Here is a 682-nt window from a genome sequence, read left to right on the forward strand (position 1 = left end):
AAGGGCGGGCTTGGCAGCCGCACCGCTGCCGACGTCCCTGAGCTGGTGCAGGAGCCAGGCAGGAGCAAGGGGGCAATTCCCATGGGAAGCGCGGGCAGGAGCAAGGGGGCAATTCCCATGGGAAGCGTGGCGAGCAGCCAGCGCTCTGGGAGGCCATCGGAGGGGTGGATGTCCAGGCAGTCCCCAAGCTGGTGGCGCGGGAGGAAGGCTCCACGTGGCATTACTGCTCCGTGCATCGTAGTGCCGTTTTGGCATTTCTGGTGTTACGGAGTGATCTGACTTCAGAGATGCAGGGAAATGAATCCTGGCCAGCGCCCCGGTGCCGCCTCTGGCCTCATCACTGGGGGCACTCAGCGTGCGCCCACGTAACCTCTTTGGGGTTTTCTGTCTCGCTTTGTACCCCACAGAAGAAAATCGACTGCCCGCGAATCGTACCTGCCTCGCTGGACCCAATGCCCACGGGGGTGTCCCGGGACATCATGATCTCGCTGGCTAACACGACTTTCTCCAAGGTAAATGGGCTCGGGGAGAAAGCAGGGGGGTTGGGATGGGGCTGGGCTGGCAGGCGCACACGGCGGCGGCCGGGGCAGCCCCAGGGGGTTCGACTGCGAGCTGGTTTCTGCCTCGGGAGCGGGGCAGTAGCAGAAGGCGCTGGTGCAAAGCCGGCACCCTCGCGGCGAGT

At 64.7% G+C, this 682-nt stretch overlaps 1 protein-coding gene across 1 annotated transcript in view; it reads left to right on the forward strand.

The window, feature by feature from the left end:
* The window catches only part of PLXND1 (plexin D1), a 56,390-nt gene that overhangs the window by 12,414 nt on the left and 43,294 nt on the right, over positions 1 to 682 (forward strand). The window contains 1 exon segment of the mRNA XM_009633821.1: positions 408 to 512. Coding sequence (XP_009632116.1) covers positions 408 to 512 — 105 coding nt within the window.

The sequence above is a fragment of the Egretta garzetta genome, unplaced genomic scaffold (genome assembly GCF_000687185.1).
Source record: "Egretta garzetta isolate BGI_Z169 unplaced genomic scaffold, ASM68718v1 scaffold332, whole genome shotgun sequence".
Lineage (NCBI taxonomy): Eukaryota > Metazoa > Chordata > Aves > Pelecaniformes > Ardeidae > Egretta > Egretta garzetta.